Source organism: Quercus suber, unplaced genomic scaffold (genome assembly GCF_002906115.3).
Source record: "Quercus suber isolate HL8 unplaced genomic scaffold, Cork oak 2.0 scaffold_409, whole genome shotgun sequence".
NCBI lineage: Eukaryota > Viridiplantae > Streptophyta > Magnoliopsida > Fagales > Fagaceae > Quercus > Quercus suber.
This window is the reverse complement of record NW_027069860.1, coordinates 62,908-81,213: the sequence shown is the minus strand read 5'-3', so window position 1 is coordinate 81,213 and position 18,306 is coordinate 62,908. Positions and strand designations below refer to the sequence as shown.

At 34.4% G+C, this 18,306-nt stretch overlaps 1 protein-coding gene and 1 long non-coding RNA gene across 2 annotated transcripts; one reads left to right on the top strand and one right to left on the bottom strand.

The window, feature by feature from the left end:
* Positions 1 to 15,724: 15,724 nt before the first annotated feature.
* On the bottom strand, positions 15,725 to 16,601 carry LOC136062390 (uncharacterized). The gene is made up of 2 exons (XR_010624150.1): positions 16,378 to 16,601; positions 15,725 to 16,193 (listed from the first exon to the last, which is right to left on the bottom strand). It is a non-coding gene; the product is annotated as an uncharacterized LOC136062390 (long non-coding RNA).
* A 102-nt stretch (positions 16,602 to 16,703) lies between these two features.
* On the top strand, positions 16,704 to 17,615 carry LOC136062392 (uncharacterized). The gene has a single exon (XM_065761388.1). The coding sequence runs from the start codon at positions 16,704 to 16,706 to the stop codon at positions 17,613 to 17,615; it is 912 nt and encodes a 303-aa protein (XP_065617460.1).
* The last annotated feature ends 691 nt before the right edge of the window (positions 17,616 to 18,306 follow it).

Here is an 18,306-nt window from a genome sequence, read left to right as displayed (position 1 = left end):
AAAAAAAAAAAAAAAAAAAAAAAGAAGGAATTGTCTTATTATGTGGGTAGGTAACAATAGGAGCATAAGTTGATAGTATTAATTAACTTTATCACTTGGCAATTTGATTGGGAAGCCTTGAACTGTTTGCTTGCTTAGCGTCTACACCATTCTAAATGAATGAATGGATGTGTACTAGTTTAATTAATGTTTTATGCTCTCTGACTTAATGAACCCATTAATTGAAAGGAACGAAAACAAAGTGCAACATTTTTTGTGTGGTAGGTGATATTAATAGCAGGCAAGGTACATGTCCTACTGACCTTGAGGCCATTATCATTATGCTGATTATTATTATAGTAATTTTTATTAAGGATACTAGTTGTGTTTATAATTACATAATAGGGTTGTTGGTTGTATTTGGTGCTATATATTTGTGTGTGTGTCAGTGTGTGTCACTCAGTGTTGTATTCTCGCCCAAACTTTGAAAGGGAAACAAAGAGGGCTACTATTATATTTATCCCACAAGCCTTTGGTTCTTATCCTGGAATTATCCAATGAGACCACAATAAAGCATTTTTTCTGGATGAGCTCATGGTGTGCTAGTCGTTATCACAAGTGGAGAAAGTGAATTCTATAAGAAAATCTATAACCATAACTATTTTCGCTATAACTATAATTTGGTGGACTGTGAATGGTAAATTAAAAATAAGTGTAACTGCTTATAATCCTTCACATCAAAATTACAAAAAAATTGTAGAAAAAAAAATATTGGAGTGTTAGAATTATTCGAAGACTATACCCACATTAAAGTATTAAATTTAATTTTAAAAAAAAAAAGGAAAAGACAAGAAGTTCCTGGCAACTTAGAAGTCAATGGGATAAACTCCTTACAAAAGCTTTTTTCATAATTAAGGCCAAGGAATATTTTTTTTTTTTTCAATTATTTAATGAACAAAAACGTACTTATGCTCAATAGTCACACTTTCATTAATACGACATAATAGAATTAGTTAGCCCATGTTAGCGTTATTGAGTGAAAAGCAAGAAGTAAGAGTTTAACTATTTAACATGGTTTGAGCTCATGATCTACATCCAATAATGAAAACTTATTGTACATCTTTACTATTAAACTTGTGTGTTATAATAAAATGATTATGAGAAAATCCTAGACTAAACCTCAACTAGCCTAGGGTGAATCCTAGACTTAACCTAAACTAACCTAGGGTTAGTAAGTTTGTTTGATAAGTATATGAGGCTACAATAGGTTTGGATTTCTTTGGCTTTTTTGTGTCTTTTAGGTCATAATATCTCTAAGCTAAATACCGGCCCCCCCAAAGAAATCCAAACCTATTGTAGCCTCATATACTTATCAAACAAACTTACTAACCCTAGGTTAGTTTAGGTTAAGTCTAGGATTCACCCTAGGCTAGTTGAGGTTTAGTCTAGGATTTTCTCATAATCATTTTATTATAACACACAAGTTTAATAGTAAAGATGTACAATAAGTTTTCATTATTGGATGTAGATCATGAGCTCAAACCATGTTAAATAGTTAAACTCTTACTTCTTGCTTTTCACTCAATAACGCTAACATGGGCTAACTAATTCTATTATGTCGTATTAATGAAAGTGTGACTATTGAGCATAAGTACGTTTTTGTTCATTAAATAATTGAAAAAAAAAAAAATATTCCTTGGCCTTAATTATGAAAAAAGCTTTTGTAAGGAGTTTATCCCATTGACTTCTAAGTTGCCAGGAACTTCTTGTCTTTTCCTTTTTTTTTTTAAAATTAAATTTAATACTTTAATGTGGGTATAGTCTTCGAATAATTCTAACACTCCAATATTTTTTTTTCTACAATTTTTTTGTAATTTTGATGTGAAGGATTATAAGCAGTTACACTTATTTTTAATTTACCATTCACAGTCCACCAAATTATAGTTATAGCGAAAATAGTTATGGTTATAGATTTTCTTATAGAATTCACTTTCTCCACTTGTGATAACGACTAGCACACCATGAGCTCATCCAGAAAAAATGCTTTATTGTGGTCTCATTGGATAATTCCAGGATAAGAACCAAAGGCTTGTGGGATAAATATAATAGAAGCCCTCTTTGTTTCCCTTTCAAAGTTTGGGCGAGAATACAACACTGAGTGACACACACTGACACACACACAAATATATATATATATATATATATAGCACCAAATACAACCAATAACCCTACTATGTAATTATAAACACAACCAGTATCCTTAATAAAAATTACTATAATAATAATCATCATAATGATAATGGCCTCAAGGTCAGTAGGACATGTACCTTGCCTGCTATTAATATCACCTACCACACAAAAAATGTTGCACTTTGTTTTCGTTCCTTTCAATTAATGGGTTCATTAAGTCAGAGAGCATAAAACATCAATTAAACTAGTACACATCCATTCATTCATTTAGAATGGTTTAGACGCTAAGCAAGCAAACAGTTCAAGGCTTCCCAATCAAATTGCCAAGTGATAAAGTTAATTAATACTATCAACTTATGCTCCTATTGTTACCTACCCACATAATAAGACAATTCCTTTTTTTTTTTTTTTTTTTTTTTTTGAAGAAGAAGAAGAAGAAGATTGAGTTTTTAATACTATCAACTTATGCTCCTATTGTTACCTACCCACATAATAAGACAATTCCTTTTTTTTTTTTTTTTTTTTTTTTTGAAGAAGAAGAAGAAGAAGATTGAGTTTTCAGTCTAATTAAATATCTATCCCAACAACTGGTTTTTCAACTTCATAACCAATCCAGTTTTTTTTTCTTAGTGAATACATCTTAGATGCAAACTTGCATGGACAAATATTACAAAAAAGAAGATGATATTAGTCTTACATCTTTTGAGCTTACTTATGCCGGTGAGTATAGACTATCGTGTTTGACATTCTCTGATCAAACTATTAGCGGTTTTTTACTACTCCATCCATCTCCATAACTAGAGACATCAAGCTCTTTTTTTAGGGTCTAGTAAGCATCAGGCCGGCTCAATGGGTGAGCCAAACAAGCAACTGTCTAAGGCCCCTAATGAAAAAAGACCCTTAAATTTTTACCAATAGAGATATTTTTGTATCAATGAAAGTATTAATTAAGTCCTAAATATTCACCAATAAATAAAAAGTAGTTTTTTATTAAAGAAAAATCATTTAAAGAAAAATGTTTTCTTTGGATGGATCAATCATTTAATCTCTCACACATAAATATTAAAAGAACTCAATAATCTTACATTAGTAAATAAATTTATATTCAAATTTTATTTAGAGATATCAATTATATAACATTATTAAAATTTTCTATCATAATTTTTTAGTATTTGGTTACTTCATTCAATAAATAGTGTTTATTGTAGTTGTATAGTCATTATGTAATGCGATGGATTCATTTTAATTTGTAATTTTTTTTTTAAAAAAAATAGATTTTAGATGGAAAAAAAAAAACAATAGTTAAATAAATATCCTATTAATATTCAAAATATAAGAATAGACCTCACTTAAAGAAATCACCTTAGGCCGCCGCCTTGGAAGCATTATGATCACAAAGTGCATGCAACATCCATCACTTGATTCATGTAATTAGCTACTTTCCAATCCATTTGGTCCCTCTAGAATTAATTTTTTGTACAAGTAATTAAAGAAAAATATTGGTAAGCCGTTGACATCTTTGATGTCTTAATTCAATTTTGTATGCCTAATTTTGCCTTAAGACACTGGCGCTGTCACTTGTATTATTGATCTGATTGGTATGTAATGACAACGACACCGTCCAATTAGTTTTTTCTATCACCGACATTAAAACAGACTGACCCGGTGACAAGAATTATCAGGGATAAGTTAATTAACGCCTTGAATTAGTCATAAAATATTAAAGTCCAATTAAAAATCTAGAAGAAGCTCATATATATATATATATATATATATAGCAGCCAAAGCTTCTTACTTCATGTTTTGTCACTCTGACCTCACCATGAATATTAATTTTGCAAAAGCGGATGTCAAACTTAGCTGGCATATTAAATAATTGCATAATGCTCTCATCATCATTGATGGTTCCATTAGCTCGTGTTGGTGCTAAAAGTGGATTCATTTGAATTTTCTCTGCCTTTTCACTTTCAGTGATGGAGGTTGTGCACTAATGGTGGGACGAATATGTCACACTCGGATAATGTTGTTGAAAGATTTTTTCTTTGTACCTTACAAATTACCAAGTCCCATCTTTGTCTAGAGCTCACTATATCATTTAAACGATTTTTTTTTTTTTTAATTTGGTGGTTGGGCGAATGAGATTTGAATTATAAATGCCTCTGTTAGAAACATCGGAAAGTGTCAAGTGAACAAAAAAATCATTTACTAAAATTTATTTGAGAAATGAATTCTCGTTTCACATTGGAGTTTCAAAAGTAAAAGAGAAAGTTGAAGAAGTTTCTTGTCGTCACTGGAAATGGTAAGGTATGAATAAAGGCTAGAATTTTCAAGCGTTAGAGGTCTAAGTCTAGCTGTTAGCTCATAATTGTAACTTGTCAACTTTATTCTAGCTTTAAAGTCTTTTGGATGGACAAGTTTCAGAAGATAAGAGCAGCAGCGACCTGTTGATTAATCCGCGATCATGCCACATTGTCATGTGCCTGCAGACATGTGCATAACGTGTAATTGAATGGTTTCACACACCATAAGTGGATTCATTGGGCCACTAACACATTACGCAGTTTCACCAAAGTAGAGAGCAGACTTGACTTCCATAATAGGGTATGCCTTCTCCTCTTTAGACACAATATTCATGAATATTAGAGGCGGTGACAAGCATTAACGAGTCAAGGTCCACCACCATAATTCCAAATTTCCCATTTGAAATGGTCTTGGGTAATTCATATACCTTCAACTAGATCCAAATCCAGCTTGTTGTATGTCTTCCAATCCTACTCTTAAGTCTTTAACCACCCATCATACACCAAGAAAAATCTGTAAAGTACAGAAAATTCTGATACACAAATTGTTAGTAATATCTAAAAAGATAATATTAATGGTTAGCCCAAATGAAAATCAGTATAAGTTTCCTAACTCAATTGATGTCAAAAATATTTCAATTGTTTAGTGTATCTTACTCTTATAGACCATAACCAAAAAATCACATTACAAAAATTGAAAAGATAAGAAAACAAAACAACAAGATTTGTATTTTTTTTCCTTCCTTTTTTTTTTTTTTTTTTTAAAAATTGAAAAGATAAGAAAACAAAACAACAAGATTTGTATTTTTTTTCCTTCCTTTTTTTTTTTTTTTTTTTGGGTAAGGGAGGAAGGGGCTTGGGAAAATTAAGAACAATATCCCGTAGCAATCTGATGATCTACTCAATTGTTGACTTTGAGGATTCTAAGGACTAATGCGTTCTTGTAGCGTTGCCGTTGGTATACGTAAATACTAAATACCAAAGACTTGAATTGGATTTGGAAATTATTGCTCCAAAAAAGAAAAGTATTGCTCAAAGCCACATGAATATTCATCATCTTCTTGGTGTTGGGAGCAAATAGACTTACACGTGTTTGGTCATAGAAGGCTGTGCAGTGTGGCAATGGTACAGTTGGTTTCAGTTTCCCCTCTGGTCCTGTGGCTCTATATTTTGTGGAGCAATTAGAGAAAGAGAGAGTGAGAGGCAAAGAAAAAGATAAAAGGAAACAGAAAGCAATATAATGATATTTATTAAAAACAAATGGTATATTCACACCTCCTTAATTGAGTTTTGAATGATTTTTTAAAGTATTTGCTTGTTATTGGGAATATAAAATTAGTAGAACTTAAAAAAAAAAAAAATTGAGAAGGAAGTTAGTGAAAACTTGGGGAGTAAATAATTAGATATGTTCAAGTCTGTTCAAGAGAACAAATATTTAACAAAAACAAAACAAAACGTAACTTTGTTTAATATAAAAACCATTTGTTAGTAAATAGTTTTTTAAATTTATCTAATATTTAAGAGTTTTAAATTAATAATTTTGCATGTCTAATCTTATTATTTTGTGTTTGGGCTTCCTTGTATATTACAACGTGAGAGAACTCATCTAAGGTTTTTTTTTTTTTGGTATAGGACTGGTCTTTAATATTTAGAGCATTTGTATTAGTAGAGGCAAATAGGTAAAATACTAAATTTAGCAACTAAATATAATAAAAGTGGAACAAAAGGCTAATGCATCAATGAAGCAAAAACCATATTTTATTGGTTGTTGAGCTATAGTGCACAACCAACAATAGCTGTGCACTGTAACTAAGATGGTAAAAAAAAAATGTTTTATTAAAAAATATATTATTTTATTGTATTAGTGGTGGTGGTGGTGATGGTGGTTGTTGTTTATTGTAATAGATATATTATCTTATTGTGTTGTTTATATTATTTTTATTATGTTGAATGCTAAAATAAAACTAATAAATTAGGTGCATATTTTATAAAGTATGGTAGTAAAATAGATAAAATGAAGTACTAAATTGCTAAATTTTTAGAACCACCGAGGCTAACGCTCTTAGAGTGTCTGAGATACACACAAGCCAAGCCTGTTCAACAATTGTACATTTTCACACGCCCTATCCACCAATACTAGTATATCCACTGTTTTCCCGAACCCGTGAGCAATGATACAAAAACTGAGACTGAAAGGCTGCAACATGAAAATGCAGCTTATTACCCTTTTCAAAAATGCAAAGCCTAAGATTCTGGACTTTTCGTTCCAAAACACAGGGCCCAATAGGTTTGTAGGTGGTAAAATAAATAGGCCCTAATGACATGGGAGGCTGTCCAGTTTACAGTAGAACTCGGCTATCAGCAAGCCACATTCGAAGGGGACTCGGGACTGGACTTCAAAGCTCTTTCAGAGGGGGGTCCAATCTCTCTTGCCTCTTGGACATCTTGTTAAAGACTTCATGTCTATTGCAAGCTTATTAAAAGCCTATTTCTTCTCTCGCACTAGGAGGCAAAGCAATTGTGTTGCTCATGTCTTAGTAAGGAGAACTGGGTTTTTTCCTTTTATTAGTTTGAATAGAGTATGTTCTTCTAGACATTTTACATTTTGTTGTTATTGATTCTCATTAGTTGATGAATAATAATGCGACATACTTTTTCTCACAAAAAAAAAAAAAATGGTGAGCTGATAACTCTTATCCAAGAACCCGAGTGAAAGTAATCTTAGGGATGTTATAAATTTATTACATGAGTGTGACTCTATCACACAAAAAAAAAAAATAGTGTTACAAATTAACTTGTCACTAAATTGTACAAAAATAATTCAGATTTTTATATATATATTATATTATTAAACTAACACCAATTTTGTTCATAATTGACACATTAGTTTGTTAGTTTTTTTTGGGTAAGATTAATAATATCTTTAACATTTCCAACTTAATAAAGATTGGTGGGCTGTGTTGACACCCCATTTTGCAACCCGCATTTAACCTCACATGGAGGGCAAAATGGTACTTTCACTTTAAAAATATGTATCTTGATTCTAGCCATTAGACTCATTTTCACCAAAATGATCTTGATGTTGTAACGATCAAATCGACTGGTCATAAGCCCTAATCGGGCCATTAGATGGAAAGTTATCATCAAATCAAGTTTTAATGGCTAAGATGTACTATCACAAATTGAGTCCGACTATATGTGATTATGAACAATTGATTTCAATTGGTTATAGGTGTAATCAATTTGAGATCAATGATGTGTCATAATTTAATTGGTTAGGACTACATTTTATGGTGAGGTTGCATACACCTAATTAATTAGATAGTTAAACATTAATTATTTAATGAGTAATTTGTGTAATTATCTTTTAATTAGAGTAAATTGGGAACCAATTAATTCTGAAATGGGAGTGATTGGAGCCATTTAATGTTAATTGAGAGCTAATTTGGGACCTATTAATCTTAATTGTGCTGAAACCATTTTCTAACAAATGACCTCTGCTCACCATTTCATCAATATCTCTCAGAATATTTTGAATCTGTGAATGAGGTTAATTTTCCCAGAAACTAGACATCCAGGGCTTCAATTTGAGCACAAGAACGAGACAATTCCGACCAGAATTGGGTCAGATATGATTTTTCGAAGTTAGCTCTACAAGCTGTTACAGCAGCTACGGGAAAACCGAATTTTGGCTTGCTCCCCACTCCTATCAATCTCTCCATTTAATGCACCAGATTTTCCCCAATGCTAAAATGAGGTCTAGGTTCATAATCTTTGTGAACCCTCATTAAATGGCCTTCCATTCATTTTCCCTCCACTACCACTATATAAACCCTCCCCCTCGTTCATTCCAAGACACCAAAAAATCCCCTCTCTTCTCTTCTCTTGAGTTCTAGTGAAGTTGAGTAGTCTTGTCATATCTTGGTCTTCCTGAGACTCAAGGTATTGAGCGAGACTCACTCTTCCTCTCCTAACTCTTCTTTTCCTCCACCCTAGGACCTCCCTCAAGAGTCTCCTCTTCCACCATATGGATCTTGCATGAGAGTATAATCTCTTTCCCTAATTGTTTCTTGTGTTGCTATGATGAGAATTTAAGATTAAAGCATGATAATGATCATTTAAATTCCTTTGAATATGTTTGAATGTTCTTAGTTGTTCTAATATGTTCTTCACATGTTCTTGGTTGTTCATCACATGTTCATGCATATCACTAGTTTTAATCTTAAATCCATATCAAAAATATGAAAAACATGTTTGTTTAATAATTTTTTCAAATCCTTGACTCTAGGTTATCACCATCCACACACATTCACTAGAATTTATTTTTCAATCCAAATGCAATGTTTAATAAATTGAATTAGGGTTTATCACATGCACACACATTAAATTCAACATGTAAATTGATTGACATATTGGATGATATGATATGATTGTTGGCCACCATAGTCTAGAAGACCGGTTTTACCGGGCAAGGTGGGTGCCTAACACCTTCCCACCTTGTAACATAGCCTTCGAACTTAGATCAAGGTTTAGTAGATCAAATGCTTATCTTTGTAATTTTCAATTTCTAGATTGTAACTAGGAAACAAAGCCATGTACTTTATCTTAGATTGTATCTAGGACCAAAGCCATGTAATTTCCTATGTTCAATGTAAATTCAATTTCAAATTAATAAAATGAGGAATTTTCTTTTAATTATGGTTTTCTTATTTTTTTCAATAATTAAATAAGTGGCGACTCCATTGTAAAACCCTTAATCTAAAGGGAAAAATATAACTAGTCGAACCTCCATTTTGAGGGGCAATAACATGACTCCACCCATTCACGTGGGTTTGGCCCAACATTCATTAAAACGGGCCGGGGACGCGGTCTCTCACAAGCTGATCAAACAAAACTAAAAAGATGAGTTTTTGTGTTTGAGACTTTTCTTAGAGTTAGGTTAAGATAGTTTGACCCCGGTTAATTAATTCAATTACCCAAATTGATTAATTAGGTTCAACTGCATGTAAAATGTGAAATCATTAACAAATCACTAAGAATACTAAGTGCAGTGGAAAATAAATTGAATATGGTGATTTATTGACAAATGAGGAAAGCCTCACAAGGCAAAAACCCTACCGAGTGATTTTTAAGTTATTACTCCCAAGAATCCACTAATCAACAATCAAGTAGTTACAAGTATAAGGAATCCTACCAACTACTATAATCTATCCCGAAATACCAACTTACAATTAAACCTTTACTCCAATACTCAATTGGACTTGATATTGTAGTAGTCTTCTTTTCTTTGATGCACAAATCTCCAATTAGTAACTAACTCTTTGCACAGATCTCAATACATGATTAACTCTAGCAACTTGAATAGATGTTGTTGGCTGCAAAGTTCTTCACTTCATCAATAATGAAGATCAGGAAGCACTCGGTTACAAAACCCTATGGCATACAAACGCAGTAGCTTCACACAGAGAAAATAAGTCTCTTTGTCTCTGTCTCTATGTGTGACAGCTCTTAAAATAAGCTTTATATATGTCTAGGGTTGTGAGAAAAGAAACCCCAAACAATTACACAAGATTAGGCCTAATTTCAAATTTGGAAATTCTGAAATTGTAATTCTCAATAGATCGAGCTATCTATCGAGCTTCACTTTAAGTCTTGATAGTAGACATCTGTCAAGCTATCTAGCGAAACCTAATGAACAACTTTTCTTCACTTGTTTTTTGGACCAATTTTCATGTTTTTAATACTTGACTTGAACAACATGTTTCTTGAAGTACTAAACTCATCTTAGACCTACCCAATTACAAGTAAAATTCATTTTGTTAAAGGATTAGTCAATTACAATAAATTATGACCCTAACACTTAGAAATAGTATGTCATAGAAGAAAGTCATGACACTTGTGATTTTTCACAACTATTAAAACTCAAATTTGTGTAAAACTCAAATTTTCCATATCATAGCACTTTTAAAAGTTTAAATTAAATTGATATTAATCTTAAGGTAGTGGTTCCCATATTTTAAAATGAAAATTAGGGGGAAAATAGTTTGAGCATTCTCGTCAATCTCAACAAACTAGTCTAAGGTTAAAAATATAGCTAAAAACCCACAAAAACCTACGCATCAGTCTCAACAAACTAGCAATAAAATTTAACATTCACATGGACCTCGCTACATCTAGCGAGACGCTATACTCGTTACCACTAACAAAATATTTTTTATATTCTCTTTTCTCTCTCTCCTTGCCATGTGATTCTCTCTTCTCTCTTCTGGCTCTCTCTCTCTCTCTCTCATGAACCGATTAGCATCAATCGATGGTTGGCTATGGTTTTGGGGTTTAGATAGGTGTTGATGAGGGGTTGCATGAGGTTTTAGGGTTTTGTAGGGTGCTTGCTGGGAAGTGCTTACTGGGTTGTGGCTGATGATTATTGGGTTGGTGCTTGAAGGTGGGTTTTGCCGGTGATTGGGTGGGTGGTGCTCGAAGGTGCAAGCTTGAAGGTGGCTTTGGCCGGTCACTGGTGGTGGGTTTTGCTTTGGTGGTGTTTGATTTGTGGTTGGTGGGTTTGATTTTGGTAGTTGCTGGTGATTGGTTGTGCGAGTGGCATGGGTTTGTGTTTTGTTTGCTATGATTGATGGTGCTTGGTGGTGATTGGTGGTGGTGGTGATGCGTGGTGGTCTTGTTAAAGGTAGATGTGATGGTGTTGCCGTGTTGTTGATGGTGTTATTGTGGGATGGGAGAAGGAAAAAAAATATTTATTCTTTAGGGAGAGAAATAATAAATTTAAATAGTTTGAAGAAATAAATATTGAGACTGATGTATTTGACTCTTTGTTAAAGTAGCAAAAGTGGAGTTTGAGGGGTTAATTTAGCTAAAATTCTGGAGAGACCGATGTAAATGCTCTTATGTCTTAGTTTACAACAATAAACCTCTGATGCATTTATCTTTCTTCTAATCTTTTGATTCTTTCCCCCTCAATCTCTTGATTATTTCACGGTTTTAAACTACGAACTTTTATTATAAGGTTAAATTTTAAATAATTAAAAGAATAAAGAAAGAAATTTGAATTCTACATAATTTTTTTTTTTTTTAAATCAAACAACTTTTTAAGTATATTTCTATACTTTAACAGTTTTATATTGAGTTATTTTGAGTCATCAAATTGTGTGTTTAAACTTTATGTATTTATACTAAATTTCTTGAGTCAATTGTTATAAGCTATAAAGTGATTATTTTTTATATTAGACATGAATTGAGCAATCAAAATATATTACATTTTGTATGAAAATAATATTATTATGTAATTGTAGATTTTTTTTTTATTAAAATGATTAATATAAATTTGAAAATAATTTTGCTTCTAATTTTTTTTTTAATCTTTCCCTCTAATATAAAATCTTGATTCCAGCACGGGCTTCTTCCACTGTGAATGAATTTGTAATGATATCTGCGTTAGAAATTTTGCACTAATTGTAAGTGTTTACAAGTTCACTTCCCTCCCCCCACCCCCAAGTTTTTTTAGGACTCATGAAAGTTTCTCTAGCTTGATATGGCATGATGTTATTTTTCGCAGTTGTGTGTACATTTGAGAGAGAGAGAGATTCTTAGGTGCTCCCGAGGTATGGAGAATGGTGCTCGTTCCTCTCTTATATTCATGATAGAGCTCACCATGAATATGAGAGGAGAAAGTATTATTTCACTATACTCCAGGACTACTTAAGAATTTTCCCAAAAAAAAAGAGAAGATGGCTACTGACCCCACTGTCCACTGCAGAGCCAGATAAGCAACAGCATAAAGAAATGGAGATTTCCTCACATGTAGAAATGATGACATGAACAAACAGCCTTTGTTTAAACGTATTATGTTAGATTCTATACGGACCTTATCTGGAGTGCACCAAGGCCTAAAAACATGTAACAAAAACACAACCACCAACAATCTCCACCAACATATTCTCAACTTTATTGGTGAAAAATATTGTCTCTTCCATGATCTTGATCACATGGCCAGCACTCGCCTATTTCCTCAATTCTCATCCGTCAAGCAAAGGCATCCTCACATGGGCACTAAAGCATATAAGATACTGGGACTGCCCTACAGGCAGGTGATTTGCAGTACTTGCCATATTATCCAAATAAAGTAAGCATATACAAAATAATTGGCATGGTTTCTGATCCAAGCATTCCCATCATGAAAGCACCCACAAGGGTCCAAAAAAGAAATGCCTACAATCCATCATATTTGTGCATGTCAGTCTTTTGTGATTACAGGATTGAAATGACCATCTCATGTACAAGTGACTTTATAATGCCAATATAAAATTACATGTAAAAGTGGAAATCGTGAATGCGATTCTATATTAAGGATAAGCGGGGTGATGATAATGAAAGAACAGAGAAAAATCTATGAGCTGCTTCTGATTAGGTTGGCATAGACATAGTGGACAATTGAATCGAGGTGATGAGTGTGGCCATATCGCGCTCTCCAATCGTGTAATAGTCACGGAAATTGGAGGTGGGGACAAATTGCGCCTCAAGGCATTATCACTTTGTCCCTCTATTGCAGCCTTAATGATGAATAGTTTTGGGTTCGCGTAGCAGGTAGCATTGTGTTTGTTCCAATAGGGACTGCTTCTAGTAAGCTGTCGATTGCCATTGAAGTACATTGTAAAAAGATCGATTATAAAAGCACAAGACTTGTAGTGGCTTTGCATTATATTCTCAAGTTGAGGCAAAATATGTACATTGCAGGAGTCTCTCAAGCAATGTTGCTTCTTGCACTTGTGCTCAGCCTAGGTTTGGTGAATGGGCTGAGTGGTCATGAGGCGAAAGATGGCATTTCTCAGTTGAACACTTCATCTTCCATTCCCAAGATTCCACGTGGAAACCATGGTCTAGCTGAAGATGTACAAGCAAGAAACACCACTTCATTTGATAAACAGTTAGTCCAAAGTAACACTAGTGGAGATGGTGGTGGAAAAGGAAGAGGAGGTGGAGGTGGAGGTGGCGGAGGTGGAGGGGGAGGTGGTAAAGGTGGGGGAAGTGGTTCGGGTGGTGGAGGTAGTGGGCATGGAGGAAAAGATAAAGGACATAGAAAGCGAAATGGTGGAAAAAGAGGCGGCAGTGGCGGCGGCGGCGGCGGTGGTGGTCGTGGAGGAGGTGGTGGTGGTGGTAGTGGTGGAGGAAATGGTAAAGGTTATGGATGGGGTAGAGGAAGCGGTGGTGGGGGTGGTGGAGGAGGCGGTGGTAATGGAGGTGGAGGAGGTGGAGGTGGTGGCGGCAATGGTGGTGAGGGTGGAGGTGGTGGAGCAGGAGGTGGAGGTTGGGGATGGGGAGGAGGTAGTGGGGGAGGCAGTGGCAAGAGTGGTTGTTGGGCTTGGGGATGTGGAGGCCGAGGAAAATCAAGTGTTCCAAAGACTGATAACAATGGTAAGACTTAGAAAAAGTGCACTTAGCATGGGCAAGGGCGTGTAATTTGTGAGGATGCTTGCTCATGTCTTGGCATTACTTGCAATAAATAATCTATTGCGTCAGTTAATGTCAAATATTTGAAATTCTTCAAGTGGGGTGCCTATTAGGTTGTTATAGAAGATAATGCTTGATATATATATGTGTGTGTGTGCGCTCCCGTGCGCGCGCAACCACACTATTGTGTGGTAAAGTATAGAATAAAATTCTCCTATGTTTTGAATGCTTTTGAGGGTATGTTTGTTAAGTTATTATTCATTTTTTGTTACATTGTAATTAACATTTGTGTTCGCTTATAAACGATGAACTACAAACTAGAACATTGTTGTAATTGTGTTGGGCTATTCTGATCGAGGCTTCAGGCCAAAGACCATTTAGCACAAACGCCTTAGAAATGTCCATAACCTGCTCAGAAAAGTAATAAAATTTTATTCTTTTTTACGGGTCTGTTTGGATACAGCTGAAAACTGAAAATTGAAACTGAAAACTGAAAAATACTGTAGCAAAATAATTTTTAAATGTATGAATAATATCGTGGAACCCATTTTTAATGAAAAAGTTGCTGAAAAGTGAAATTTATGAGTCTGTAAACAATGAAATTGGTGCTGAAAAGTCAACTATTGCAGATACCGTTTATTGAACAGTAGCCACTACAGTGCTGCTACAGTAAAAAAGAGCTGGAAACGCATTAAAAAAAAATTTAAAAAAAAAAGGCTGAAAAAACGCAAATGTCAAACGTAAACGTGCCAGCCAAATGATACCGTAGTCTCTCTTTAATTTTAGTTTTTTTTTTTTAACTTTTTTCCCTATTATATAAAGTAATAAAATTTTATTAAAGAAAAGGTATTACCTCTTGTATAAAGGATGTATACACAAGATAGTCTAATGAATTGCATAATGTGTATTAATATTATAAGAGAGAATCTACGATGTCTAAAACACGAGATAACATTAGGATCCAATACATGTGACCACACGTCATTCTCGAAAGGTCAAGATAGTAGACAGGATCTAAATTATGATCTAGCAAGTGCTTATCACAATATATGTAAAACTCCAAATAGATTTAAGAATTCTGTATACTAGAGTTTGGGAAAGTTGAGGAAGTGAATATTGATCTTACCAATGTTATGAAGAATGTTTTGAGGAACAAGTAGCTCAAAGTGATGCTGAGAAGGATTTTACATTCTCCGAGAACTTACAAACAGATTTAAGAGTTCTTTTATTAGATTTTGGAACAGTTGATGAAAAGAATAATGATTTCATCATGATTATGAAGAATGTTTTGAAGAACAAGTGCCTTGCAAGTAAAGCAATTGAACCCAAACTAAAGGTTTTAAGTGGTAAGGCAGGTTGATGGTTAAAAGGTCAACCAAGTTAACCATTTAGGCCAACAGAATATCACATGAATGAGAAGAGGGAAAAAACATATAAGAAAAATGTTATCAACTCACTCATGATTTAAAAAAATAAATAAAAAATCATATGGTCATACGACTCATGCCCCAAAAAAACTTTATTTCAATATCTTAAAAGCAATTAGGTTTCCCAATGTCTCATAAAAAAATAAAAAAAATAAAAAATTCTATTTAAAATAAAATTAGGATTCTCAATGAAATCAAGCTTCTAATAACCTAAATAAATGAGCACTAAGTACGGTAGCAAAATGACTTGTTCAGGTAACCTGCCCTGCCCCACCCATACTGGGACATGAATAAGAATGCTTGAAAACAGAGCTGTCTTCAATTTATATCTCATTTCTAAATTTACAACAACCAAGTTGCAGCATAAGATTGTTGTCAAGTGGGAGAGAGAATATCTTATTTGAATAGTTTGAGATCATAAAAAAGCACCTTCAATTGTCCTATCCTAGCACTTCTTTTTCGGGACAAGTATCCTAGCACAAAGCCAGTTGCACATCAACTGTAAGCAACTGCTTTTACTTTTGCTGCCTAACAACAGATTTTTTTTGTTTTGTTTTTATTGACAGAGATATTAATCTTTTGCATATTACAATCCATAAATTTTCAATCTAACAAGCTTAATGGCAAGAAACCATAAAAACCCTCAGGAACCACCTTGTACAAACACAAAAGGATATTAGAGTCAAACCTTGCATGGTTAGATGATGAAGGGCTGAAATTGTAGCCGTTACATGCTTCTTTGCAAACTCCAACATTTTAATGTCACAGCATATTTCCCGAACCTTCGTTTCACTTTGTTCAGCTTTGCTTTTATTTCTTGGATCTTATACATGAGTTCCTGCTTGGCAGAAGACAAAACAATTATCTAAAAATTGAAAACATTGACAGCCCCAAGCAAAGACAAGAAATGCCAAATACAGAATTACAAACCTTAATCATGCAAATAAACCACTATGCTTAACTTAGACAAACGTTCATCAGTGCAACAAATTTTGCTGAAAATTTGTGTACACATTTAATACCTCAAATCTAAAGACAAAACCTCCACCGCACGCATACCAGAAGCAATTTCTTCCTTGGATTTGGTTCCTGAATTACTCTGAAGCCATAGAAACTGAGCCAAAATAACCAAAAAACAAAAACAAAACACCTTATTCACTCCTCTAATGAGTCCATTTTACATGCTTTAAGGGACTGTATCGTGGTAAAGCCAATTTGGTTGCAATTGGGAGCTCAGAATATTGAGTCCTTATTCTTTGATAGAGGCATAAATGAGTGGCTTAAGGTGAATGGCACCAACAAGCTTACTTCGGACCAGCTGCATATTCCTTGGTGTGGTTTGTTCCTAATGGCCATTTGGCTGCTCTGGAAAAGAAGGAATCAAATGGTGTTTAGAAATCAGGGTCTGAACCCTCACTTGGCTAAAGAAATCATCCAGAGAGCTTTCGAATATGCTTTTTGCGCTGCTCCTACCAAGGTGCCTATGCGTAGAGTTGTAACTCATGTCCGTTGGAGTAAACCAAATGCGGGGTGGATGAAACTTAATACTGATGGTTCTTCACTTGGTAACCCAGGCTTGGCAAGGGGTGGAGGTCTGATTCGGAATGAAGAAGGCAGACGGGTAGCGGGTTTTGCTCGCAAGATAGGAATTACTTCAAGCTTCCTAGCTGGACTTTGGGCGCTTAGAGATGGCTTAAGCTTATGTGTTAGCCGTGGTTTTGCAGCTGTTGAAGTAGAATTAGACGCCAAGTCTATCGTGGATGCTATTTCTAACCCGGAGTATTCTAACATCCTTGCTTCTTCGCTCATGGATGATTGTAGGCACATGGTCAAGCAAGTTCCCCGTATCCAGTTTAAGCATTGCTTCCGGGAAGCCAACCGGTGTGCTGACGCTCTTGCTAGGATGGGAGGATTTCTTGATGTTGATTTTACTGTTTTTGAGAGTCTAGCTGTTGAAGTAGAATTAGACGCCAAGTCTATCGTGGATGCTATTTCTAACCCGGAGTATTCTAACATCCTTGCTTCTTCGCTCATGGATGATTGTAGGCACATGGTCAAGCAAGTTCCCCGTATCCAGTTTAAGCATTGCTTCCGGGAAGCCAACCGGTGTGCTGACGCTCTTGCTAGGATGGGAGGATTTCTTGATGTTGATTTTACTGTTTTTGAGAGTCCGCCTGTGGACATCTCCAGTTTTTTAGATTTTGACTGTAATGGTCTGTTCTTGAGCAGACTCTGCCCAGCTACTTTGTTCTCAGCATAGTTTTGTTTAATATAATTCCTATTCACCAAAAATAAAAAAAAAACAAAACACCAAAAATAAAGGTATAAAGCATATTTTTTAAATGCATGAACCTTTTGCAGGTATATTAGAGTGGTTGCAAGTATAAGTTTTATTGCCCTACTGATTTCATTATCCTAGTTGAATGATTATTCAAATTCCTTTATATCTTACTTCAGAAGTTTGGAATTCTATAGAAATGTGAGTGTAGCTAAAGCCTCAGCTCTGTGATAGAATGGCAAATCCCAATGAAAGAGTGTGATCCAGTCCAAATACTTTTAATAATTGATAGATTCATCAAAAGACAAATTGGCAAGGATACATGACCTTTTGACAAACAGCTGCCAATATTCCGGCATCCACTATGAATCTCACTGTGTTTCTTTTGCATGAGTGGCTTAACACCAGCTAAAGATGCAACCCACACAATTGATCAGGCCCTAAAACTCTATAACTTTTGTAGTTTCTATATAAAGTTTAGTCCTTACTCTTATGTTTTTTAGGGATAGGCATTGTGTTCTTAAAAATTATTTCACGTTGGGAAAGAATTTTTTTTTATTGGTAAGTTATGCATGCATTCATTTTCGAGTAACATTTGCATGCCATTAATCATGAAAACCTGAACCAACCCAGCATACACAAGCCAACTCAAGGGCAAGTAGGGGTAGAAGTA

What these genes read in the sequence shown, in the direction of transcription:
- LOC136062392 (XM_065761388.1), top strand. Translation starts at nt 16,704, where the DNA reads ATGGCCATTTGGCTGCTCTGGAAAAGAAGGAATCAAATGGTGTTTAGA.